The sequence below is a fragment of the Triturus cristatus genome, chromosome 1_2, assembly GCF_964204655.1.
Source record: "Triturus cristatus chromosome 1_2, aTriCri1.1, whole genome shotgun sequence".
Taxonomy (NCBI): domain Eukaryota; kingdom Metazoa; phylum Chordata; class Amphibia; order Caudata; family Salamandridae; genus Triturus; species Triturus cristatus.
The window spans coordinates 915906926-915933257 of record NC_140580.1 but is presented as its reverse complement, the minus strand read 5'-3'; the positions used below and the strand labels follow the sequence as shown (position 1 = coordinate 915933257).

General features: G+C 48.2%; 1 protein-coding gene across 20 annotated transcripts in view; it reads left to right on the top strand.

Moving 5' to 3' along the window:
- Positions 1–26332, top strand: part of RERE (arginine-glutamic acid dipeptide repeats) — a 1190399-nt gene that overhangs the window by 1142946 nt on the left and 21121 nt on the right. For all 20 annotated transcript variants that reach the window (XM_085609712.1, XM_085609701.1, XM_085609709.1 and 17 more), the window contains 2 exons: positions 891–1034; positions 1321–1501. In XM_085609712.1, the coding sequence (XP_085465838.1) occupies positions 891–1034; positions 1321–1501 (325 nt within the window). The remainder of the gene's footprint in view (positions 1–890; positions 1035–1320; positions 1502–26332) is intronic.

Sequence of the window (26332 nt, the reverse complement as noted above, 5' to 3'; positions counted from 1 at the left end):
AAGTCTAAGGAGCAGTGGCATAGCACGAAAGTTGTACGTTTTTTTTTTTTTTAAATTAAATGTCCAAAAGCGGTATCCCAGTACAAGCCTTGTATAATTGGTGAGTACTCTGAATCCCTTGTGAATTTAATGTTTTTGTTCGAGAAAGTAAATATTCTCCTTTTTAGGTACTGCTTTGCTGCATTTTTTACGGTCTTAATCCCAGAACCCGGGTAATTGATTACTCTGCCTGTTAGATTGGCACGTGCACTTGAGCTTACCTTTCTAAAATAGTGTGGTTTGCCCACCGTTATTATGGACGCAAATTGAGGTAGACATAAGTACTTCTTTGAAGAGGTCTGAAGTTAGCTGCTAGCAGGGGATAGAAATAAGGGCATCTCCTCAAGACAACCCTCTGCAGGTATTCATAGTCTAGCAGGGCAGGCCTCTCTTGACTGTATAGTTCCATAGTCCATGCTTATTTCATGAATCAAAGATGAGAGTTCAAAAGATGGCGTGCACTCTGACTGGCCCAAACAATAACGAGGCCCAATGTTTGCTGTCAACAACATTCACATAACTGCTCAAACTCGGTCTTGATCAAATCGAGTTAGAGTAAATGTGTGTCTTGGGCATGATTTGAACACTTTCTCAGCCTGATTTTTCAAGCTGGGAGTGTATCACAGCATGATTTTTTTAACTGGTGTATTGCTGTTCATAATGCACCTGCAGAAACTAAGACCCCAATCTGAGTTTGCAGATGGGAAAGGTTATTTTTTTCGGCTTTAGAACATTTGCGCTTGTATTTGTTGCTTTGTGACGAGCAACCTTTTTAGCATTACTTATTTCTGTCGGATGGACATTGTATAGACTTTCACATGCTATTGTTAAAGAATTGCTTTTCTTCCTAGGTTCAGCTGGACCCATGCATCCTTTGGATCCGCTAGCAGCTGGTCCCCACCTGGCACGATTTCCTTACCCCCCAGGTGCCATTCCCAACCCACTGCTCAGTCAGCCACCTCACGAGCATGAAATGCTTAGACACCCTGTGTTTGGTGAGTTAACTGTGAAGTATTTTGCGGCCTAGATGCATGCACGGTAAAGAAATAGCAATGACATGGAAGGGGTGAAACCTATGTATTTCCTTCCACCGCTAGTAAACGCATTATTAATCAATAAAATCTTTGGTTACCACTCACTCATGAGCCTATCCTGAGCTTGATCAGAATGTGTCGATTAATCATTTACGTGAATTAGAATAAAGGCATGGGCTTTATAAATGTTACCATCACGATGTCCTATCTTCCTGAACTGATTTGAATGATTTCTTTGTGTGCATAGGTACCCCATATCCCAGAGACCTTCAAGGAGGACTCCCGCCCCCCATGTCTGCAGCCCATCAACTGCAGGCGATGCATGCACAGTCTGCAGAACTGCAAAGGCTAGCCATGGAACAGCAATGGCTACATGGTCACCACCAGATGCATGGGGGTCATCTACCAAGTCAGGAAGATTATTACAGGTTAGTATACTGTGCACAGTTCACCACTGACCAGGGCAAGTCACTGTCTAACGTTTACGGTGCAACCAGATCTTCAAGGGAAAGGGCAGATGTGGAAAGTATGTATAGAGGCACTGGAAACGGCAAATTACAGAGTACGTCCCCACTGGCTCTCGCAGAGGGTTAATATACCCCAGTGTTAGGCTCTTCTGGCCATTAAATATCGGTAGTATAAATACACACATCCTCCAATTCAGCAGATCTTACCACCTTGTGGTGTTGAACAGACCTACTGAGCTGGTATATGAAACCATTACATGAAAAGAGTACCTAGCCAATTTTTGAACAGACTAAAGGCCCTTCGTCCTCCAAACTAGCTTGTTGTGCTTATGGGAACTGTAAAAGCCACCCAGTATTGTAACCGGGGTTCCCAGATGGATGTGAACAGAGAAAAAAAGAGTTGCGACATATTGCCCAAAAGGCCACCAGAGTGAAGACCATCACAGTGAGCATGCTGGTAAGTATGTCAACAAAAACTCTTCAGAAGAACAATGTAGAAGAACGTCCACACATTCAGGATACAGTTGCTAATCAAGTGTATTGAAATGCACATCAGTAACTAGATCTTTCAACTCATAGAATATGAAATCTGATCCTCCCCATATTCCCAAGTATTTTAAATACCAATTGCTGCTCCATAATATATGCAGATGTGCTTGTGCTTCTATGAAAGTTTGAATGCTATGGCAGAAATATTTACCTGCAGGTGTACACATTCTGGTCTCCAATCTGTGGCATTTTTCATAATCTCACATGCTGATCTTCCATCAACCTTGAATAGACCAATTTGCATTGTTAAACGTCCATAAGTTAAGATCAGAATTTCCATCTAGGTGTTGAGATATAGTAGCTGGGTTATTAGCTGGCTAGTAGACATGAACTTCAGGAGGGTGGCTGCATGAATACAGTTGTTGTGATGATGCAGTTGAATGCCAGTGGCAAACACAGAGAAAACAATTTCGAAAGATTCTCAGCCTGATCTTATATTATATTGAAACATAGCCACCGAATGAAACATGGTGGGGAACTACATTTAAAGGCAAGTACATATTTCTTCTTTGTGAACATATGGAAGGCTCCAGTGTGGGAATTTCTGAAGAGGGACACTTTGAAGTAGAACATAAACTGTGCAGACATGTAAAGGATGATTGTGTAGGATCCATTCAAAAGTAGTAAGTTGTGTGATGGGGAAACTAATAAGAAAAGCAGTTGTCTGAGTGAGGGTGAAATGGGGATTTGTGCACATCTCAAAGGTCTTCTGAAATCTGACGCTTTTAAGACATTTCTCATTTACCTCCCGGAGGTAATTTCCCTTCCCTATGTTTTTAACTTTTGTGTTAGAATGATTTCGTCAAAAAGGCTCACCCCTTAAGCCTTCACAAATTTCGATTTTGTGAAATTGTATGATATTTAAAACACAGAGGTGCATCTAAATACCAAAACATAGCGATTGAACATTAATCAAGCCATTCATTTTGATTATTGCTTAGTGAAAAGTTTTTGTTGCTCTGGGTTGACTGGGCCAATGGGCTTTTTACCAACACCTAAGTCATTCGGTGCTTCAGCTATCAATCTGTGACAATTGTGAGCTCCTTTATAATAATAGATCAGCTCAAACATTATATTTCAATGCATTGATCTTGCTGGATGAACAATTAAAATGTTATAAAAGTAAGGTTAGAGGCTGAAAGAGAATCTCTTGAGAGAGAGAGAGCTTGTGTGTGTATCATGTGTGCATGTATGTATATGTGTATTGCCAGTTGTTCCTTGTTCCTCCTAAGTTTGCCTTTGTCACATTTGCATGGGATAGTTGTGAAGAAGACTGACAGGGCCCTCTGATGCCAAGTCACCTTACCCTTCAGACTGGCTGTCGCTCTAACTGGTAAAAAGCTGCACAAGTAGCTCTGCACCAGGTATGAGCAAGACCACAGCAGGAATCAGAACGTGGAGCTACTATTGCACTAGACAGAAGAGTAATAGAGCATCTGAAAGAGAATCTCTTGAGAGAGAGAGAGCTTGTGTGTGTATCATGTGTGTATGTATGTATATGTGTATTGCCAGTTGTTCCTCCTAAGTTTGCCTTTGTCACATTTGCATGGGATAGTTGTGAAGAAGACTGACAGGGCCCTCTGATGCCAAGTCACCTTACCCTTCAGACTGGCTGTCGCTCTAACTGGTAAAAAGCTGCACAGGTAGCTCTGCACCAGGTATGAGCAAGACCACAGCAGGAATCAGAACGTGGAGCTACTATTGCACTAGACAGAAGAGTAATAGAGACGAAGAGGGGAAAAGGAGGAAAACAAGAATGCACATGATGGAAAGACCGGGAGGGGAAAAGGAGGAAGATGATGAAAAATAGTGCTAATGAATACTAAACTAAATGGATGGACAGGTGATAATCTAGAAAGAGAAGGTGGATCAGGGAAAAGAAAAGGATAGGTTTAAGAAAATTAGGGAGTACTAGCATCAGAGAGATGTATGGGTAAGCTTTGGTTAATAGAAAGAAAATCAGTTAACCACTGGTTGTCACCTTAGCAGAGATGCCAAGAAATAATTGATATTGTAATTCAAAATGCACTAGCAGTACTGTTTCAGGTTTTGTGCGCACACAGGTGAGGAGTAAGTGAGGAGTAAGTGCTTGCAAGCAATTTCAACGACAGACACTGGTGTGCAGTATTTGGCTATATTATTGGGACACTGTAAAATGCTGCCAACGGTGGTCATTCTTTGATGAGATGGCAATTGTGGGTAGTGAGATGAAAACAGAATGGTTAGCAGTTTGAAGCAAGAACTGATGAATGCAGAGGTTTATTGGGAGAAGTGAGCACGGGCGAACAGTATGGACAACAGAAATAGATGAACAGTGCGCAATTGATGGGCAGTTAGGAGCAGACACTTGTGGTCAGTATAAGGAGCTGGTGAAGTCTGCAGTTCTGAGCCATTCACACGGGTTCGAAGGACTTCTAGCCCAGAAGAGTTCAAAATCGAACACCTTTTACAAGCTCTAGATTGATATGATTGTTCTAAAGAACATAACCACTTGTTTGAACAGATATACTGCCTGAGACTGTTGCTTGTCTTATGAGAACACACAATCTGCAACACAAATACAGATAACTGTTTTAAGCATAACTTTAAGGGGTGTCAAAAGTGGTTTTGTAGTTTTTGACCTTATGATGTTGGGAGTAATAAATGCTCTCTTACTACTATTTTATAATTTTGCTTTAAAAAAAAATGCAGATTACTTGTACATATGTTTGAGCACAATGCCTATAAGCACTTGATCTTTTTCCTGAACGATTTATCCTTTCAAATCCCTAAGCAAAGTATTTCCTTTATTGTTGAAGGCAGATTTGTGCAAGACAAGACCAGCTTCACATGCTTATGCTTGTGTGCAGTGTAACTTGAATACCCAGCAGTGGAACAGACTCTTACTCCAGTATTGAATCTTTCATAGATTCACATGCTTGAATCATTTACCATCGTCAAAGTGGGAGTCCTATAGGACTCCCACATCGCCGACTGGGAATGATTCAAGCATGTGAATCTGTGAAAGATACCATTACTAGAGAACTACAGGTAACTTATTTTCTTGCAGCAGCATATGTGATGTATTTTCCTCTCTTGGTCACATTATTCTTATGATACCTTTGCTAAAGCCTCCACCTACTTCTTTTTAAAGCACCTCTATGCTTCGAAGAGACGGGGCGCAGGGAGAGACTAGGCTAGGTTTAGAGGTAAAAGTGGACAGTATCATGCATGCCACATAAACTGTGTACCACACAAGATAAGGTGACAACTTGAAATTGTAAAGCACTGCACAGCCTTTTATTTTCTAGTGACTGTGTGAAAGAATTAATCAGTTTAGGTGTTAACTGCCATTTATTATGCCTGAGTGAGATGCCAGGCTAAGTGTATGCAAATACATTCCTCTACAGTTGTTTAGATAGTGTGCCGCCATAGAGGAACAAATGTGCGAGATATTTGTGTACATGATGGCGGGAATATTAGATTTGGGACCACCGTGGTGCGTCAGGGCCACACTTGCATCTGTTCAACAGGATTTTTGAGCAACGTCCAACAGTCCTTTTTCGGACATGCCATTTGATAGCCCACGTTTTCTTGAAGTCAAAGTGGACTGAGCCCTCAGTGGTGAAATATTGCTCAGTGTGAGCTTATATCACCTTTTACCTCTCCAACTGGAGGAGCATCATATTTGACTTGTGGGTGCTCTAAACTGTTCAGCATGGTTACTCTCGCCCCTTTCTGTCCAGCTCTCCCGACATGGCTTCCACACCACATCGCCTCCCGGAGGACCACTTTTCAAAATTTCGAGAAGTTCAGGCTCTGTTGGCCTAGAGAGTTGGAGAACGGGTGCCTGCCGTAGCAGTCGGAGCATTTTTGCTTTACCCTTTACCTATTGGTGTCTGCCCTATCTTCACCCAATGAATGTTTTGCTCTGGAAGGCCAAGTTCAAATTGCACTCTCTGGCCCAGGTATTGTTTGCCCTGAAGACTGGATGGTCGTGTTCGATCTGCAGAACACCTATGTTCAATCGTATGTGGCTCTAGATACACATGCTCTGCATACTCCTGCCATCTAATGTTTGGTTTGGAGTCATGCAACTTGTTTTTCTTCAAAGAAGTCTTTCGAGTCATGAGGTAGAGTGACTCCTCCTCTCGGTGATCCTGCGCATAGGCCTTGACTTCTTTGTTAGATTTTTTTTTTCTCTCCACCATCTGGTTTGGATGTGTTTCTCTTGCCTCCGTGTTCAACTCCGTTTGGTACGAGCCTTTGATCCTATCGTGTCTTCAACGGTATAGTCAATTTTGATCGTGCTTTTCCAAACCGTTTCTGCTCGTTAATCTTCGTCTTGTCAGAAATCTATTGCCCTTCGGACGCTGCCCGTCTTGGGCCTACCTTCCCACGTGCACAGTCAGTAAGGAAGATGTGTTCCTGATGGAACGAACACCTTTTCGATTTTGCCCCCATTGTCATGCTAAATATCCACACACCGATCCGACAATAGGTGTGTAACCTCTGCCACTCACCAGACTACCATGAAGCTGACTGACGCCTGCAAATCTTTTCGATCCAAAAGGCCTCTCCGTGGTCAAAGGGCATGTCGATTGGAAATGTCTTGATGCAGCAAGGATGATACTCCCAATATCTTCATTGAGGAGCACGCCCAAAAAGAGCCAGAAAGTGAATTGGAGGACACAGTGTTCTCCGTCAAGGAGATCTCTGGCACCGATGTGAAGTAAAAGCTAGAGTACACCCTGCCTCTCTGTCAGCGCATGAGTACTGCTACCACAACCCTGCTCCACCAAAAAAGAGTTCCAAATACTCACCCCTTCCACTTCTAGAGATCGCCAGACCGCCTCTGCCTCCGAGCAATGGTTGGATCCGAAGAGACTTCAGATGTCCCACCTTTGTGTCTGGCTCTGAAAACTCCAGTTAAACATAAGCCTTCTGCTTCGACACCAACCTCGTCAGATCGAGCCCATTCTTCGGTCTCTAAGCCTTCGGAACTGCACCGGCAACCGACTCGATCTCCTTCCGTGCTGTAAAAGAAATAATCTAAAGTCTCGATTCTGAAATCGACGGAACTTGAAAACTCTAAGCATTCTTCAGTTTCTTGGTCTTCGGTCGAGCCAATTCTTGAAAAGATGGACATTAAAGGAAGATCCACATTCAAGAAGGCATAGGCCAAATCATAGCTTCACCTCCTCATAAAAGGCTGCTAACATTTGAGGAGGACTTGAACATTCCAGTACCTCCCAAAAAGACAAGGCTTCAAACCCTGCACATCACCCTCCACCATCTCCGCATTCTCCACATCAGGACCCACTAGACCATACACCTGCAGGTTCACCAACAGAGAGTTTACGTGAACCATTAAAGGAACCAGATCCTTGGTCTGTTTATGATACAGACAATGGCCCAGATCTTTACCCAGCTCACCCTACACCACCAGAAGATGCTAGTGCCTGTCAACAAGTAGTTGTAAGAGCAGCTACCTTTCATGGAGTCAAAAAGGAGTCTCTAGAACAAAACTTCCTATTTGACACTTTATCATCCATACATAAAGACACCCAGTTTCTACCTATGCTTCTAGGTATGTACTTAGCATGCGGATGATATAGCTAAAAAACCTGTTTGTGCCATAATTATAACACCACATGTTGATAAAAATATAGAGGCTCCCTCTGTCCCACTTTTTATATGTAGCCAGGTCCCATCAGACTCCATTGTGGCAACCACAGCTTGTTAACGGGCAAATAGTCAGGCAAGTGGAGATACCCCACCTCCTGAGAAAGAGAGCACACGCATTGACGCTGCTGGAAAACCGGTTGCGACTCAAGCATCCAATTATTGGCATATTGCTATTTCCCAAGTCTTACTCGCACGTTACGGTAGGGCCCACTGGGATCAAATGGAAGAACTGCTACAGTATCTCCCAGAAGAACACAATAAAAGGGTCAACAAATAGTGAAGGTCAGCCATCACCAAAAATTCTATCAGGTGTCGCTTAGATGCAGCAACCAGCGTCATCAAAACCAGTACTTTGCTTAGAAGACGCCTAGCTCAGGCGCTCAGATTTTAAATCAGAGATTCAACAGGTAGTTTTGAATATGCCTTTTGATAAGGAGCATTTATTTGGCCGTCAAGTGGACTCCACTTTGGACAAAATGGAAAAAGACACGGACTCTGCAAAAGCAATAGGAACACTTCAAACTCCCACACATCGTGGGTCTTTTCACCGCTCAGGCTGCAAGCGTGGATATAAATCCATCAACAGAGATGGCTCCACTTCCCAGTAAAAGCAGGGGCAATCACTTACACTAAAAGATTTTACAGAGGCTCCTTTAGAGGCAACAATAATAAAGGAAGAGGTAGAGGTACTTCAACACATGGTGCAACCTCCGCCCCCAAACAGTGACGGCCCTATCCCTCCCTGCCAATCACATAGCAGCTGTCGGGGGAAGACTACTGTCCTTGTACCGGATCTGGGCAACCATCACAACAGACCAATGGGTACTAGCACTTACCTCGGCTATCCGCAAGCACTGGGGGGAGGGTCTCAATGAACCAAAGACGTCAATGCGTTGCCAAAAAGTGGCAATGGCGGCAGGCACGTTCAAAGCAGTGACGTGTCTATATAGACACATGACATTATAGGCTTTACCTCCCCTGACTAACTTGAAGCTTAAATTGGAAGCCGACCTTGGGGAAGATATCCCGGAGAAAGCTTAGGGGGAGTTGGTGGAGAGAGTTTGGAAGAGCACCAGGAATGCACGTTCCAATTAGTACATTTCTATATCCTACACAGGGCTTACCTAACCCCAGAAAAGCTCAATAAGTATTTCCCCAACACCTCGGCGGCGTGCCCGCGTTGCACAACTGAGGGGGTAGGCTTCAAGCATATGTTATGGGACTGCCCATTTCTAGACAGTTACTGGGAGGAATTAACAACGATACTGACTGATGTCACGGATAGGGAATTAGAACCGTCCCAGAAACACTGGGTCTTACATTGGTTCCCTCATACATCCAAAAATAAAGTCAAGTACATTTCTGGACTTGGGTTTACTCCTGGCTAAGCGTAATATCACTATGCATTGGAAAGCGAGCAGGAGCCCAAGACGCGCTGGAAAGCAGAGCTCCTTAAATGGGCTGAATGCGAGGGAGTGATTCGATTGCAGATAGCGACACGCACAAGAAGTGAAACGGCGAAGGCCTGGGATGCATTGGTGGTAGCACTCAAATCCCCTGATAATAGCGAAGATGACGCATCGGTGGGGGGGCCCGCAATAAACTCCGGGTAATCTGTGGACGAGTGCGGAGTACCGGGGGCCTATTACTTTGCTTCAGGAGAATACAGCAAAACACCTTACCGGGGTGAGTTCCCCTACAGTGATACCCCAACTAGAGGTGAGGCCCACCAAACCCTGTATGTATCTCTCATATAACTAATTTAGACTTACGTGACACGCCTGGGGGGGCGGGATAGGAGGGGGGGGGTAGTTGGAGGGGGTTGGCTGGGGGGTAGGGGGGGAGGGGGCAGTTTTGGAGCCAGGGATGGCATTTGCTGCAGTTGCTACAGGACCTGACTGCAGGAACTGACACAGCGCCAGCTAGCCAAGGGGCGCACCTTAACTGCTATCTTGTGGGTCCTGTTTCGCTCTACTTTTGTTACAAGTAACTTGTCGCTCAACTGTATGTTTCACCGAGGCGAGATGCCACGGTCTATACTCTTTTTATGCAACTCAATAAAGTCTGTTAAAAAAAAAAAACAGACCAATGGGTACTAGCAATTATCCAACATGGCTACTGTCTAGAGCTCAATACCACACCACCCAACATTCCACCTCACAGTCAGTCTATCACAAGATCACTTAACTCTTCTCAAACAAGAGGTCCAATCCTTTCGTCTCAAAGGGGCTATGGAACCAGTTCCCCTTTATCAACAAAGCACAGGGGTGTATTCTCTGTACTTTCTTATACCAAAGAAGGACAGGTCGCTCAGACTAATACTTGATCTCAGACTCCTTAACTATTACATCCCATCAGAACACTTTCACATGGTCACTCTACAAGATGTCATTCCGCTTTTACAGATGGGTGACTTTATGGCTACTTTGGACCCAAAAGATGCTTACTTCCAAATACCTATTCATCCTGCTAATTGTAAATACCTCAGGTTTGTCATAGCAGGAAAACACTACCAATTCAAGGTTCTCCCCTCTGGTGTCACTACCACACAAATAGTTTTTACAAAGTGCCTAGCAGTAGTAGCAGCACACCTACGACTGCAAAACTCATGTATTCCCTTACTTGGACAATTGGCTGATGAAAGCCAACACCCATGTTCAGTGTTAACAGTACATACAGACACTTACACATAACAATAGACCTCCTACGCAACTTAGGGCTCGCCATCAGTGTCCCCAAGTCTCACCTTCAAAGTCTTCAAATTCAACCACATTTAGGAGCAAACCTCGACACACAGGATTAGCCTACCCCAATCACGCTTTGATACAAACCTTTCAGACACTTAACTCAATTTCAGACAGTTTGCTCACAGTTCGCACTGTTATGCATCTACTAGGAATGATGGCATCTTGCATTGCCATAGTTCCCGAGGCAAGACTAAACATGCACCCACTACAGCAATCTCTTTATCGTCGGCGATCTCAGTCACAGGGTCACCTCTAGGATCTAGTGTGGATAGACTGCCTAATTCATCTTTCTCTGAGTGGTGGAACACCAACAATTTACTGAAAGGACGGCCTTTTCTGAATCGTGTTCCTCAAATCACTCTAACTACAGACTCGTCTGAGATGGGTTGGGTAAGCATCTCAAATACCATACCATACGATACAAGGTCTCTGGTATGCCAAACATCAGTCCTTACACATCAACTGCTTGGAACGTCAGGCAGTATTCCTTGCACTGAAAGTGTTTCTTCCCCATCTGTCTCACCAGGTTGTCCTAGTCCAGACGGACAATATGACAGCCATGTACTGTCTCCAAAAACAGGGAGGCACACGGTCTTCCCAGTTGCCACATCTCTCTGACCATTTGGAACAGGGCTCTTCACCATCACATTCATTTGTTAGCAGAATGTCTGCCAGGAAAGGGCAACCATCTTGCAGACCTGCTCAGCAGGACACACCAACAAACTCACGAATGGGAACTCAACTCACAAATGGGAACTCAACTCACAAGTCCTCCATCCTTACTTTTAAAAGTGAGGGGCTCCTCACATAGACCTGTTCACCACAAAAGAAAACGCAAAATGCCCACACTTCATATCCAGGTTCCCACACCCACAATCCAAGAGCAACGCACTATGAATGAGTTGGCCCGGGATATTTGCCTAACAGGTCAGACCTTCTCACTCAGAATCAAGGATAAATCGGGCACCCAGACTAAAGGTTTGGCTCCTGAGGTCTTAGAGTTAATCTAAACTTACCATCAGAATACATGGATATTCTTAAACAGGTACATAGATCCACAACTAGAGCCTGTAACACTGCAAAATGAAAGTGTTTTGTTTGCTATTGCCAACCTAAACCTATTAATCCTATCAAAGCCTCTGTGCAAGACATTATTTGCTATTTACTTCATTTACAGAAGTCCAATTTGTCATACACTTTCATTCGATTTCATCTTGTTTCAATAGCTACGTATCACCAAAATAGAGCTCATTTATCCCTCTTCAAAATTCCTGTTATTAAAGCATTCGTGGAAGGACTTAAGAGTTATTCCACCTTGTGTGCCACCAGCGCCCTCCTGGAACCTAAACATTGTGCTTACTAGGCTAATGTCTCCTCCTTTTGAGCCTTTACACTCATGCCCACTTAAATTTCGATCATGGAAAGTGGCATTGTTAGTTGCTATTACGTCACTCAGGCATGTTAGTGAGCTCCAGGCATTAACCTTAGAGGAACCATTCTTTCAAATACATAAAGGAATATTGGTGCTTCAGACTAATCCAAAATTCACACCAAAGGTAGTTTCTAAATTTCATTTCAATCAATCAGTTGAACTACCTCTATTTTTTCACTAACCCTGATTCTGTAGCAAAAAGTGCTTTTTTCACAATGTACAAAGAACACTCATGTTCTACATAGGTAGAACTAAAACTTTCAGGAAAACAAAACAACCGTTAGTAGCTTTTTCACCACCACATAAAAGTAACCATTTATCGGAGTCTGGCATAGTCAGATGGAAAGTAAAATGCATTCAAACTTGCTACGTTAAAGCTAAAAGACCTTTACCTGTGACTCCTAGAGCACACTATACACGTAAAAAGAGAGCATCTGAAAGAAATGCATAGTGATAGATTCCTTACCTTAGAATTACCCCCAGGAGTCAGACTGGAGCCGGAAAGATTTCGTAAGCAGTACCCCTGCGCGTCGGAAGGTGGCGTCGTGCGGCTCCACATCAGTCATTGGCGTCGCGGTCGCCAAGATGACGTCACGGCAGCTGCTTAGACGCCGCCCTCGCGTGCTGACGTCAGTTCTTTCTTTTTCCGCGCCAGCATTCACAGGTCTGGAGAGAGTGGTACCCCCCAGTCCCTCTCGAGGCCTTTTTGTCTCTCTTTTTTCGAGTCGATCGACTCCTGGTGCCGTAGGGATGCCCGGCTTCAAGTCTTGCGGGGACTGTCATCGTATGATGTCGGTGACGGACCCGCACTGTGTGTGTCTCTACTGCCTGGGGCGCAACCACGACCCAAAGTCGTGCCCCGTCTGCCGGGCCATGGCGCTGAAGTCTCTGCGGGAGCAGTCCCGAAAGTTGCTTGAAGTCCGGCAGTCGGCTCCGTGCCGCTCAAGGTCCCGGTCCCGTTGAGAGGTAGAGAGACCGGTCGCGGCACCATCACCATCGTTCGTCGGGATCGAAGTCTTTGCACTCTGGGTCAGATAAGACGAAGCATCACAAGAAGTCGAAGAAGGGTCATCACTCACCAACTTTCCCCCGCCCGTCGTGGCTGAGGGTGCTGGTGGTGCCTCCCCCGCGGCTCCATCGGAGCCTACGCTGTCGCCGTCTGCCTACCCGGCCTTTCCGGGTCCGTTGGCGACTCCAGCCCAGCTGCAGGAATTTCTGTCGCCCATGGACCGCCTCTTTGGGCCATCGGGCCCTGCGGACCCGACTGGGGTCCTCGCCCTTCACTTTCGGTGGCTCCGGCATCGCTGTCGGCTCCGGCCCTGGCCCCGCAGGGCCCCCAAGGATCCAGGCCTGGATCTCGGTCGACGCCGGTTGATCTTGTGACAACTCCACCGGCACCACCTCTGACGTCGCCCCCGGCACCGGACGACGTCACCCCCGGTCTCAGCTCCGATGTGGACACGAAGCTGGAACAGCGTCGCTCGACTCCAACTCCGATGGGACCTTTCCCTATGTCCGGCCTCCTTATTTTAGGCCTGTTAATCAGTCTTCCGAGGAAGGGGAGGACTGGGAGGGGTCTGAGGACCCTCTCAAAGCTCAGTGCAAGTATGACCCGGACTGGGCAGAGAAACTGGGAGAGGCCAGTGGTCTGGACACCTCTCCTGACCTTGGCATGCTCACTCCTCCTACCGTGGCTACGGAGGAGGGTGCAAGTTATGCGGTGGTGTTGCGTAGGGCGACCGAGGCTCTCCAACTCCCTACAGTGGCCGTCAGGACAAACCTCCTGACAGAAGTGCTTCAGCCGGAGGCTACCTTTGCGGAGCCACTGCTGCCTTTTAATGAGGCACTTTCTGACTTTCTTTTGGGCACCTGGTCCAGGCCCAACACAGGGGCTCCTGTGGATAGGAACATGGCCTTACGCCATTGCCCGGCCCCGGGCGATCCCCTCTTCCTCTCTTAACACCCCACCCCTGAGAGCTTGGTTGTCCAAGCCTCCACGTCCCAGAGCACATTCCCTACTGCACCCCCGGACAGGGAATCCAAGAGACTGGAACTGTCTGGGAAGATGATTTTTTCTTCCGCCAGTTCAGGGCTGCAGTCTGTGAACACCGCCTGCCTCTTGGGTCGTTATTCCCACTCTGTGTGGGATACGGTGGCGCAAGTGCTACCTCAGTGTCCGTCGGAGGTGTGGACAGTGCTCTCTCAGGTTATTGCTGAGGGGAGAGATGCAGCGAAGTTCACAATTCGATGTCGCCTTGACACCACCGACTCGCTGGGCAGAGCGATTTTCACGACAGTGGCGCTCCACCGCCACGCCTGGCTGAGGCCTACTGGCTTCTCGGGGATGTCCAGAACACCCTGATGGACATGCCCTTTGATGGCATTTGACTTTTTGGCAACTAGGCAGATAGTGCATTGGAGCGTTTTAAGGACTCGCGGGCTACGGCCAAGTCCTTGGGCCTTAACGCCACGCGCCCTCCTCCATCTTTTGCTTTTCGCTCCTTTCGTGGCCACCGAAGAGGCGCCCTAACACGTTTGCTTCAGAGCCACAGGCTGCAGCAGTCTTAGCGCGGACGTGGGACCTGCAGAGGCGGTTCAGGGGACCAGCGGACGGGTCAGTCCACTTCCACTCCAGCCACCACTGCCCCAAAACCTTACTAGTCCGGTCTTTTAGGCCCATCAAACGCCAGTGGGCGGCAGGGTACGCCATCACCTCACAGTCCGAAGCGCTACTCCCTCCCCTTCGAGACTACCCCTCCAGCCATGCCACCCCAGTACCATTGCATGTCGGGGGATCATTTAGCACTTCTTCAACAGGAAGTCGCGGCCCTCTTGGCCAAGGGGGCCATCGAGCGCGTTCCTGTGCCAGAAGTAGGGCGTGATTGTTATTCCCACTACTTTCTGGTGCCCAAGAAGGACAAGGGCCTGCGTCCTCCTCAGGGACATCAAGCGCTTCCTTCGGAAGGAGAAGTTCAAGATGCTAACCCTGGCTCGGGTCTTGTCTGCCCTGGAGACTGGATGGTAGCGTTGGACCTGCAGGACTCATATTTCCACATTCCCATCCTGCTGGCCCACAGGCGTTACCTGTGGTTCACGGTAGGTCACGAGCACTTTCATTTTACCGTGCTCCCCTTTTTTCCTTACCTGCGCCCCTTGGGTGTTCACTAAAGTGATGGTGGTGGTCACAGCTCATCTGCGCAGATCAGGGGTTCCAGTCTTCCCCCTATCTCAACGACTGGCTGTTGAAGGCGGGCTCTCCCCAGACTGTCGTTTCCCACCTCCAGACTGCGGCTGACCTTCTGCATTTGCTGGGGTTCTCCATCGATGTGCCGAAGTTTCACCTGATTCCCCTCAGAAGCTCCTCTTCATCGGAGCGGTTCTGGATACAACGCTGTTTCGGGCCTATCCTCCCGAACGGCAAGTCCAGGATATTCAGGCTATGATTCCGATCTTTCAACCTCTATCCTGGATTTTGGTCAGGATGACCCGGAGGCTGCTGGGCCTCGTGGCCTCCTGCATCCTGCTGGTCCCTCATGCCAGATGGCATATGCGGGCTCTGCTGTGGGACCGGAAGTTCCAGTGGGCGCAGCATCAGGGGAACCTGTCCGATTACTTCCAGATCTCGGAGTGGACTGCACAGCAGCTGCAGTGGTGGCTCACCAACCGGTATTGGGTCCAAGGCAGATCCCTTTCCCTTCCCCAACTGGAGCACACAGGAGTGACGGACGCATCCCTCCTGGGATGGAGGGCCACATTTGAGAGGCGGAGATCAGAGGCCTCTGGTCTCCGGCAGAGTCCAGGCTCCATCTCCACCTTCTGGAGCTTCGGGCAATCCGACTTGCACTGAAGGCATTCCTTCCCTCTGTCAAGGGGAGAGTAGTGCAGGCGTTCACAGACAACACCACCGCCATGTGGTACTGCAGCTAACGGGGCGGGGTGGGGTCGTGGACCCTATGTCAGAAGGCTCTGCGCCTCTGATCATGGCTGGAACAGTAGGACATTTCCCTGGTGGTTCATCACCTGGCAGGTTCACTGAACGCCAGGGCGGACAAACTCAGCCGCAGATGCATGATGGATCACCAATGGCGTCTTCACTCGGACGTGGCGCAAGGTCTCTTTCGACAGTGGGGAGAGCCTTGGTTAGATCTGTTCGCCACCGAACGCGCAATGTCTGCAATTTTGCACGTTGGAATTTCCAAGGCGGCACTCGCTAGGTGCCGCTTTTCGTCACAAGTGGAGTTGCGGTCTGTTCTACGCCTTTCTGCCTATACCACTTCTGCCCAGAGTGCTGAAGAAGATCAGGCGTGACTGGGCCCAAGTCATTCTTGTGACTTTGGACTGGGCTCGAAGAGTTTGTATCCCGAGCTACTCAGAATGACGATCGATCAGACTGCCTCTTCGTGAGGATCTTCTGTCGCAGCAGCAGGGAACGGTCCTCCACCCTAACATGTGCAGTCTCCACCTCTTTGTGCGGAGATTGAGTGGCGGCAGTTGATTCCTTTCGACTTGCCTCCGAAAGTCTGTGATGTCATTCTGGCAGCCAGGTGTCCCTCCACTAAGTTGGTATACGCCTGCAGGGGGAACACATTTGTGGCATGGTGCACAGCAAAGACTGTGGATCCCCTTTCTGCCCCTCTTTCAGAAGTTCTTCTGTTCCAGGCACTTTATCCCCTTTACAATGGATTCCTATGGAAGTGGTCCTGATGCAAGGGATGAAGAATGCTGTGGATGCAATGTGGTTGACGGGGGGTCTTCCTGCGGCTATTCCTCAGTCTACAAAGGGGGTGAGGCAGTCCTGGTCACAGGGTCAATGTCGCTCAAAGTCCTCTCAATGCTGATATAAGTCCAGTCGCCACTGATCTACGAGTCAACCAGTATCGTGGTCGCAGCCGCACCCTTCCTGAGCGATAACTCTGCTTCTGGGCGACCAAGCTGCACTTTCTACTCTCCTAGGCTCAGTGAACCTGGGTGCAACTTTGAGCTTCAGGTCCTTGTCTCTGCTACTGCACAGTGGCGGGATTCTCAATTGTTGTGGCCCTGTGCTGTGAACAGTAGGTCAGACCTTGGAGTCTTTTCGCTTTGGCTTGGCTCCAGAGACAACTTCTCTACGAGCAGGACACAGCAGGCTCTTCTTTGCTAGCCAACAGGTTCAGCAGATACAGTCTATCACAGTTTGCCAGTTTTGACGGTGCAGCAGGGCAGTTCTTCAGTCCTTTTTCCATTGTATTTGAGATCTGAGTTCTGGGTGCCCTATTTATGTTCAGAAAATACCCTCAAGGTAGGACACGGTTGGTAGTCAATGGGCTTCCAGTTTCCCTCCCTCCTGATGATGTCTTCCTCGTAAGTGTGACATTTTACTATCCCAAGATGCACCATTATGCCCACTCACAACATGGCAGAATCCAACTCTCTGCAACCAGAGCTGCCTAGTCCAACCCAGAGGTGCGGCTACCAAGGAGTCTACACACCCCTGAAAAGCCTCTTTGACAACAGGTTTCCTCTGTCCTTTCAAGTGCCACCTAGTCTGCCTAAACAGTGAGGCTTCCCCTCTCCCAAGTCTTCCCCATCTGCTTTTTATAGGTGGCTTCAGCTTTGAAGCTCTTTTTTGGGTCAATACCCATGTGGCTTACAGCAGGAGGGAGGTAACACTTCTCTCCAGTGCAGGTCCCTGTTGTCTCCTTTCCTGGGAGTCGGTAGCACTTCTAACTAGGAGGTCAGAAAGTTGTCTCTGGTTCAAGCGCCTTGTCTAACAGTTAAGGGCACAAGAAATTGAAGGCAACAAAGTAGCATCTTTGTAAAAGTTGCACACTGTAACTTGTTACATTAGTTTCGACTTGAGAATAACGTTCGGCTTAATGTAACGAGTTGTTTGATACCTTTGTATGCCAACTTTGGTCTCACCGTGTAGGATTTAACACAGCTGAGGGGTCAGCATGTAACCTTGTACTCGCGGCCAAGTCTTTTTGCTGTAAAAACGACACTGCCTTGTGGTAATGTAACAAACAGGGCGGGTAGGGTCACACTCTGTTCAAGGGGTCCTTGGTGCATCAAGGCATTTTCTGGTGGTGAACCACCTGGCAGAATCAATGAATGCCAGGTGCCGATAATTGCAGCCATCGACGCCTAACTGATCATGAATGGCAGGTACATCCGGAGGTGGTGCAAGGTCTCTTCCGTGAATATGGAGAACCATGGCTAGATCCGGTCGCCGCTGCTGAGAACACACAATGCCAGTCATTCTGTGTGTTGGAGTTTCCCGGGCACGTCTCTCGCTCAGAGACTTGTTCACCTCAAGTGGAACTCGGAGCACCGTATGCCTTTCTGCAGATACTGTTCCTGCTCCCAGATCTCAAGAAGATCAGGGGTAGACCAGGCCCAAATCAGTATAGTGGCTCCAGATTGGGCATGGAGTGTATGGTATCCAGAACTCCTGACACAGCCGGGTGGAGAACATGCACAGACTCCCACTCTCTGTCTGAGCGCCGAACAAGGCTGCTCAGACCAATCACGGCGCTGCTGTCATGCTGGTTACAGCAGCGTTGTGATTGGCTTAGTGGAGTCTGGGAGCCTGTGTGCTTCCTGTATTCTGCGTCGTATGAAGAAGCGGCGGCCCTTCAGATAATTTTTCAGTTTTTTTTACATTGAGCCCCCTCACTCTCTCCGCCCTACCACTACTTTCAAATGTGGTCGCCACTGCTAGTAGCCCATTGGCTACTGACTGCATCCACCTTGAAGACATTTTCGGGGCATAAATAGGGCACCCAGAACTCGGATCTCGATGGACTAGAGAAGAGCACCAAAGGACTGTCCTGCTGTCGTGTAGTTCCTGCTAATCCGTAGGATCTCTGCATTGTTTGTACATAAAGTAGGGGCTTGGTGCCAAGACTGATACTGGACACCCTCACAGGATGTGTTGGCCTATAGAACAGCTAGCTCACAGTCCCACCGTAAACCCCCGTAACCTACCAGGGACCGAATGGTTTCCGGCAACCATTGAACATGACAACCCTGACCCCTCCGGGTTCGTGAAAACAGTGCAGCACCTTTCGCACTGTCACTCGTGCTCACTTATTCTGAGAGAAGTATACAGAGAATGCATAGTGGGACGTTTTCAATATATTTATTGAACCAATGTTTTTTCTTGTATAGAATACATGTGCTGCAATCATTAATAGACAGAAGCGGATAAAAGTTATTACAAGCACCAAAAGCGTGAACAGTAGATATAGTTCTACCATGGTGCTAAAACAATGGGTATATGCTGGCATATACAACGAGGCAGTAATGGAAGGTACTCCTATGCGAACCCTACTCTTAAGTGTATGTAGAGTATATGTAGGTGTGGAGCTAAGAATCCGCCCAAGGGACGATCCAACCCCATTACCTGGTGGGAAAGAATGAAGGACCCCGTCTTGGTCACGAACTGGACACTCCTCCCGAGATGTCAGACCGCTGTGTTATGAACTCTCAGCATGCAAGGACCTCTGGTGTCAGCTGGAGTGTCTCCTCTGCTAATCTATCGGGATGCTAATCTTTTATAATAGAAAGCAGCCTTGCGATGTGCGTATAGATTAGGAATGTTGGGGATATGTGGATAGGCCTGTTGCCCCATGATGGCATTTGCACATAGTGAAAAAAGAGAATGTGTACATGATGTTCAGGGCATTGTGATAATGTTATGTGAAGCTAGATGTGTAAACAAGTTTAGTTTCAGGTAAACTAATCCAACATTGTTGCCCACGCCAATATGTGCAAAAGGTTACTGATGAAAAATAGGACAGTGTAAGAAATAATCTGCTACGCTACATGGGCCTAACGTGGCAAATATAACACTTGCACACCAAGGACCTGACGAAGAGAGGCTGCACCGGCATGGACTGCACCTGCTGAACCTGCTGGCTAGCAAAGTCGGAGCAACTGTGCCTACTGTGTCCTGCTCATGAAGATGTCTACGGAGCACAGCCGAAGCAAGAGTCCAAGGGTCAGTAGCTGATCGGTTCACAGCACAGGGCCACAACAGCTGACGAAGCCTGCTGGGCTGAGTTGGTAGCCCAGATCATCAAGCTGACACTCCTTTAGCTGTGCAGCTCTAGAGGCCAGGACCCGATGCTCAAAGTTGCACCCGAGTCTGCTGGACCTGAGAATGTCGTCAGAATGCAACTTGGTCATCCAGTAGGCAAGTTATCATCCAAGAAATGATTCTGCTCTGACCCCGATACAAGGTGACTGGTAGCTCAGTGGCGACTGAACTTCTGCCAGGACCGAGAGCACTTTGAGGGATATCAACTCCTGTGGCCAAGACCGCCTCACAAAGTTTGTGGATTGAAGAATAGCCACATAAAGATTCCCGTCGACCGTATCTAGCCATAGCTACCCAGGGTTGAGTTAAGGGTTTCACAAACTAAATCTACTGGTCCTAAAGGGGTAGGGGGAGTGTATTACATGGTGAGATTGTCAACCACATCATATAATACTCCCCATTTTCTCACACACTCCGTTTGAGCCGTTTCAAAGGGAAGTATTGTTTTTCGATAGCAATATTCACAGGTAAGTAAAAATTTCAACCCTGTGCGCTTTTACGCATAATGCAATCCTATGGGCAGAAAAGTCAAAGATGCATAAAGGTAGGTACAGTCTGTTTCAGGGATTCACCTTTGGGTTTCGAAGTTGTAGTGGGCCAAGGTTCAGACTACTACCAGTCTGGAACCGCCTGGATTCTTCTGGGAGCAGGGTGCTGGCGAGTCTGGTCGCGGGTGTGCTATGGTGAAGGGGGGGGGCCACCTGTAAATACGGTGCATATGGGCTGTTGCGGGCAAGTCCGAAGGCTAACAAATGGGCGCTTAGGTCTCAAGGTGACTTGGAGGAAGGGGGCACAGCTGGTTCTTTAAGACCCGTCTGGGCGACTCTGGTGCAGAAGAGTTTGGTTTGGTTGGTTGGGCTGGGTTTTCAAAGATGCACCTCGCGGTCAGGAGCAAATAGCTGGCAGAGGAGAAATCAGGGCAGCTGCGCCAATAACGAAGTGGGTCTCAGTAATGCGGATGTCTGTCGACGGCTGCTTGGTCCTGGTGCAGTGAGGACCCAGACTGGAATCTCACTGTTGGTGTTTGGTGCAGGGCGTCCAGTATCCCAGGGGATGGTACTGCATGGCTCCGGTTGGGACTGGTTTCTTTACACTCTGTGGGGATGCAGATGTGAACTTCCAGAGCACGAGTACCTTCTCCTGGTCATTGCGGTGCCAGTCGGGCTAAGGAGCTGCAGGGCAGTGGAGTGGACTCTGCTTGTTGGTGCCTGCGGATTAGAAGAGTGTAGCTCCTCTATTCCATGGGAGACTGTAAGTGATTTTTGAAGTACTGGCAGGCTACCCGAGGCTTTGGTAGTTCTCCAGCTCGCAGGACAAATCACTCTGTCGCGATTGTCGATACAGGATGTGTGAACGGGCAGGGTTTCTCTCCGAAGTCCGTGGGTCTGCTGAAGTTCTCGCCAGGCAGTGACTCTTCTTTGTCCTTCTTTTTATCCATCGAATCTGAGTTCTTCGGTTCAGGAGTGCCACCTGGATACTCAATGTAGGGGTGTATGGTTGTGTGCCATGTCGACTCTTCAGTTTTCTCTGCACCAAGACACGCAGGCTGCAATAGCAGTTTGCATGATCTTGCTGAGTGGCCCCTCAGCTCTTAGGGACCCTCTTTAGGTCCAAGGCCCTAGTTTTCGGGGGGTACACTTAATAGGGATTTAAAGGGATCCAAAAGGTGTGCCGAGTATGGAACAATAAAACAGTTTAGGGAACAAACTGTTACTGGGGGACCTGGTTAGCAGAAACCCAGTACACTTTTAGTCAGTTGCACCAGATACCAAGCAAAAAGTGTGTGTGTGTGTGGGGGGGGGGGGGGGGGGGGGGTAACCATGTCAAATGGGGCACTTTCCTACAGTGGCCACTCCAGGACATCCACCCTGCTGATGCAGTGGGGCTACTTGCGTCCACTGCATTGCACATGCTGACCCAGGTGCCCCCCAGCGGCCACACGTCGATCCCACTCTTTCAGGCCAGTGCCCCTGAATGGCCCTACTCCGGACCCCATAGTCAGCTTTCACAATGACGGGCACTCACCCCTCAACGCTGGTCCAAAGGGGGCAGGGGAAGCCCGCCTTTCCACCTCGTGCCTCAGCACTGGAGGGGGGTGGCCCACTCCTCCCGACTGGCTCCAGGATCCACATGGCTGGGATCCTAGGGCCACCAAACGCTCCCGCTCACTTTTCTGCTCTCCCTGTCCAGTGGCGCTAGGGTAGCATGCTCTGTTCCCATGCGGCCTCCTGCACCACCACATAAGTCAGGACTCGGCAGGATCTTCAATGGGGCACTATGGGCCTCCCATGCACTACCGCTCCAAGCTTTTCGGACTCTTCCGCACGGGGTCCCAGCAGTGATCACAGGCCGACTCGCAGCATGCTCTCCTCCTGACCTCCTCGGCGCAATGCAGGCCACTCTCCAGCTCCTCTCCTTACAGGCCCAGTCGTTGACCCCCCCACCACCACCCCTCACTGCTTCTCAACATTTCGGCCCCCAAGCATCCCAGGGGAGGCGGGCATCTTTCAGGGATCAGCTCCTGCACGACCTCTCAGGCTAGGCCCGGCCCAGTTCCTTAGTCAGATCGCCAAAGGTTCCAGCCTCTCTGGTCTTCCGAGCCGCTGTCTTGACTCTTTGCTGTTCCCTCTGCGAGTGGGCCACTGAGTTCTCCCCCACATCAGCTCATCAAGTTGCTTTGTACCAGCTGCCTCACTGGCACAAGGCACTCTCTGCCTCAGCGCCGCTCCGCCTGGATACAGTTGCTCAATGGCACACTGTCGCCCCTCAAAACCTCTGCGGTTGTCTCCTCAGGTCCGATGGCCCCTGGGGAACTCAAGAATCAGTCATCCGCCATCTTGACTCTGCCATCCACACGCTAGCCACTACTTATTGAAGGGCACTGCTTTACAGTCTATGGAAAGCATGTGTATTTACAACAACACATACTACAAATGGAAAATGTTACCATCTAAGCATCTGTTCATAGCATGTAGTGCCGTAGATTCACATGCACTCACCGTCCATCCCGGTCACTTGTGGATCTCATCACGGATCTCATCTCTTACAGGTACATTCTTTTCTGTACAATATATATGTGCATCATATCGTGTTCTCCATACTACTCTCACCCGCTATACGTAAAACAGTCTTAAAAGAAAAACAATTTGCAAACGTCCAAACCCAATGCTAGAGTGCAGGAGTGTGAAGAGCATGTGAATCGACAGCACAACACTCTATGAACAAATGCTTACAGATAAAGTAGCATTTTCCTTTTCTTTCGTTTTCAAAAGTTTTATTTTGCAAAGTTTTATTTAAATTAATATTTTCGAGGCATATGTAGATAATGTACATGTGCATAGATCGCCATCTGGTGTTGGGCTCGCATGTTTGCACTTTGTTTTTGTCTTCGAAGAAGTCTTTGTAGTCACGAGATAGGTGACTCCTCCTTAAGGTGATAGTGAGCATGGGCATCTACTCCATCTCCAGATTGTTTTTTTCTGCCATCGGGTACGGATGTGATTTGCTGCACTCCGGGTCGGTGTCGTTCTCGAACCCCCTTCGATGCACAATCCCTCACCACTCAACGGCAATGTCTCGATCGCGTTTCCCTTTCAACGCGCATCTTCGTAAAATATAAAATCATTGACCTAGATCTTCGACGCGGGCCGTTGGGCCTATCAGCGCCGATCAATCCAGCAGTCGATGGAAAGAACTCCTTTTAAAAAATGCCCCGGGTGTGGTGCTAGGTTCCCTCACACGGACTTACACCAGGTTTTTAATCTCTGCCTCTTCCTGGAGCATGAGGTCAAGAACTGCGAGGCCTGTGCATCTTTCAGGTCGAAGAAAACCATCCAGACTTCTTTGAAGCAAATCCCAATGTCCAGCCAGAACAAGAAGCTGATAAAGGAGAGGTCTCCGAAGCCGACGACGCCGACATCGAAGACGAGGCAATCACACCAGCTCAGCGGTCCGTGAGTACTGAGACCCCTCTCCTAACCAAGCCCAAACAAAAAGCTCCGGTAGCACCTTCTCCCTCGTGCTCAGGTCGACACCGGCAACACATTTCAGATGCCCCGCCTTCGGTCCCGGCTATGAAACCGAAAGAAAAGCCTTCCGGCTCGAGCCAACCCCGTCCCCGTGCCGACAAGTCACCTTCAGCACCGAAGCCCAAAACTAAAGATGTGCCACACCCTTCTTCGTCGGCACCGAAAACAGCCTCCGCCGAAGCCCTCAGCGTCGAAACAAACGAAGGACAAGCATTCGGAGCCGAAACAGGTTAAACCAAAACATTCAGAGCCGAAACAGGTCTCGGAGCCACAAACTCCTAAACAGAAAGCTAAAGAGTCCAAACCCCCATAAGAAAGCTTCAGAAACAAAAGAACATTCTGACCCTAAGCCTTCGGCACCGAAAAAGTACATTGTACCCAAACAGTCTGTGCCAGATTTTTCGGCTCCAAAGGAAAAAAGACTACACATTGACCCAGAAACCGGTCACGTTTTCACCAAGTCTCCTAAAAAGAGGAAACTAGGCACTTCAGAAGACTCTGGAATACCCATTAAACAGAAGGAAATGGGCACTAATACTTCAACACGTCACTCTCCTTCTCCAGCTGATCCTAATTTGTTAATTTCTCCAGCACATTCCCCACAACATACATTTTCACCTCATCCACAGTATGATGAAGATGATTATACTGATGGGGATGGGAACGGAGATCCAGATAAGGATGATGACACACATACTATCCCACACAATACAGATCCTTGGGATGATTACAATACAGATCCCGATCCACACAAGGACCCGCACCTCTATCCCTCTAGACCATCACCACCAGATGATAATATTGGGTTTGCACAATTAATTAATAGGGCTGCTCAATACGACGGGGTACAATTACACTCTGAGTCCTTAGAGGAAGACTTTTTATTGGAAACATTTGCACCCTCACAAAAGTCCACACACACCCTGCCAATGCTAAAAGGCACGCTAAAACATGCACCTGAAGTGTTTAACCCCTTGTGTGCCACGTCCTTTCCCCGCCCTGTGCCGGCCGTTACATTAGCGGGCGGGGTTTATGACGAGCTTGACTCGTCATGGGCACAGCGCAACCGCGGCCCATGACGAGTCCAGCTCGTCATGGGCACACAAGGGGTTAAAGACCCTGTCAGAGCCAGGATCCTTAACACCAGGGTGGACAAAAAATATAAGGCAGCTCCCAATGACCCAGTGTACATCAGAGGTCAGGTCCCTTTAGATTCTCTTGTGGTGTCTAATGCACACAAGAGGGCTAATTTACAGAGCACAGGTGACACCCCTCCTCCTGATAAGGAATCAAAACTCATAGACTCATCTGGCAAACTAATTGCGTCACAAGCTGCAAATCATTGGCGGAAGGCCAATGCCCAAACTTTGTTATCCAGATATGACAGAGCTCACTATGATGAGCTTGAAAAGCTTATGCAACATCTTCCTGAGCAATATAAAAACAAAGCTAATGACCTTATACAGGAGGGTAAATAAATAACCAACACATCTATAAAATGTGCCCTCGATGCGGCTGGTATAGCATCTCGTGCTATTAATACCTGCGTTTTACTGTGCAAGCATGCTTGGCTCTGGATATCCGGATTCAAGCAAGAGGTGCAATCCACTATTCTTAATCAGCCTTTCGACCAAGAGCATCTTTTTGGGCCCACAGTCGATTCATCTTTAGAAAAGATGAAGAAAGATACTGAGACTGCCAAGTCCATGGGGTCCTTGCAATTGTCTTCCCCTAGAGGCTTTTTGTTGCTCCTTTTACAGGGCTGGCTCCAAAACCACTGGCTCAGAACATCCCTCTTCATCATATAAAAGTCCCAATCAAACTACCTCCTCCAGAGGATATTTTTGAGGAGGATACAGGGATAACCACAATAAGGGAAGAGGCCGCGGTAACTACAACCGCGGCTCCCCTACCACCAAGCAGTGACTTCCCTTCACTTCCCCCCCATCATTCCACTCCTGTCGGGGACGTCTCTCACAGTTCCTACCTTTCCGGAACTCCATCACAACAGACAGGTGGGTAAGACAAATTGTTCAGTATGGTTATTGCCTGGAACTCAACTTCACTCCCCCAAACATTCCTCCCAGACCACGTCCAATGTCCTCGGAACATCTGACTCTTCTAAAACAAGAGGTTCTCTCTCTATTACAAAAACATAAAATAGAACCGGTCCCCTCGCCTCATCAAGGCACAGGGGTTTACTCCCTATATTTTCTAATTCCAAAAAAGCACGGCTCTCTCAGGCCAATATTGGACCTCAGACCGTTAAACCTTTATATTCAGTCAGAC